A 1,286-nucleotide genomic window follows, 5' to 3' on the forward strand; every position below is an offset into this window, starting at 1 on the left:
TGGAAATAATAATATGACGATTTTACAAAATATATTGTCTATTTCCATTCGTGTACAAATGGTACAAGGCACTTTTTCTCGTAACTGTTACATTTGGCAGTAAGTAACATTCATTGATTACATGAAGTCGTTTATATCAAAAATATTTTTCAAATATCTTGAAATATTCACTATTCATTCCTGTCGAGAACGTCATCACCTTTTATATTACTGGAGGCAGCTTCTCAAACATTGATGGTGTAGGGGAGATAAATGATCAGCTATATGCTATTTCTCTCGCAAAGTTAAGGTTTCCTAGAATTTTGTTGCGCAAGATTCAATCGATGCGGTAGGAAATCATGATAAGAGGCAATTTGCGATAGCCATTTTAAATATTTATCTGGAAATCGACGAGTACAATCGTACATCGTTAATAGCTACCAGTGATTAGAATCATAATTAAATCCTTGATGAAACAAAAGCTCGTCAACTACTTTGCACACAAACAAGATTGCAGATATAACATGCAAGAAATAAAGGTAATTATTTAGATATTTATTTATATAATTCTTATTGTTAAAACTGTACGATTCCTGCTTATTTTTAATTACTATTTTGAAATATTAATTATTTCTTACCGAAGGTATCTGGACTCAATGCAACACTGGTGTCCCAACAGGCGATGCCGTTTTTGTTCACTTGAATAAAATAATTGATACCAGTTCTCGCATCGATCAATGAAGTCGGGCCTTGAGTTTTCGGGCCTTTGTTACCCACGACGCGGAAAGCATAATAATCGGCAGACTTCTTTAACGTTTTATCCTGCAAAACCTCAGTTGATACCGCGAACTCAGTAATACCAGACATTGCATGGAAGTACAAAGTTTTATAGCCATCCGGTTGCGGTTCGGACAGAGACAGCCCAAATACTCCGTCTGTCCACTGGAAGTTGTGTCCACTGACATTAAAGTCTCCTGAAATCGATAAGTAAATGAATTTTTATTTATTTTCATTTTTGTCAAATTGTCCATTTTAATGATTAGATTTGTAATTTTATTCAGTCACCGTTCAGAGGATCGAAGTGGAAGAAGTTGTGCGTTATACGCCACGAGTCGTTATCAGCCCAACTGTAGACTACTAAACCATATGCACTCAAATCAGTAATGTAAGCATATGCGTTCTCACAATTATTTGGATCAGCGTCGACTACTAATTCGGCGAAGAAGGAATTAGCCGTTTGGTCGGAATCTTTTAAAGGATAAATACGAAGTATCTGAAGCAATATTATAATTAACAAAGAATATTGT

At 35.1% G+C, this 1,286-nt stretch overlaps 1 protein-coding gene across 1 annotated transcript; it reads right to left on the minus strand.

Moving 5' to 3' along the window:
* Positions 1-591: 591 nt before the first annotated feature.
* Positions 592-1,279, minus strand: LOC113463935 (protein yellow-like; the record flags this gene model as incomplete). The annotated part of the gene is made up of 2 exons (XM_026811172.1): positions 592-953; positions 1,045-1,279. Coding segments are annotated over 2 exons (582 nt in total), but the record flags the coding sequence as incomplete, so codon positions are not given.
* Between the last annotated feature and the right edge of the window lie 7 nt (positions 1,280-1,286).

This window comes from Ceratina calcarata, unplaced genomic scaffold (assembly GCF_001652005.2).
Source record: "Ceratina calcarata isolate Rehan_Ccalc_2016 unplaced genomic scaffold, ASM165200v1 scaffold198.2, whole genome shotgun sequence".
NCBI lineage: Eukaryota > Metazoa > Arthropoda > Insecta > Hymenoptera > Apidae > Ceratina > Ceratina calcarata.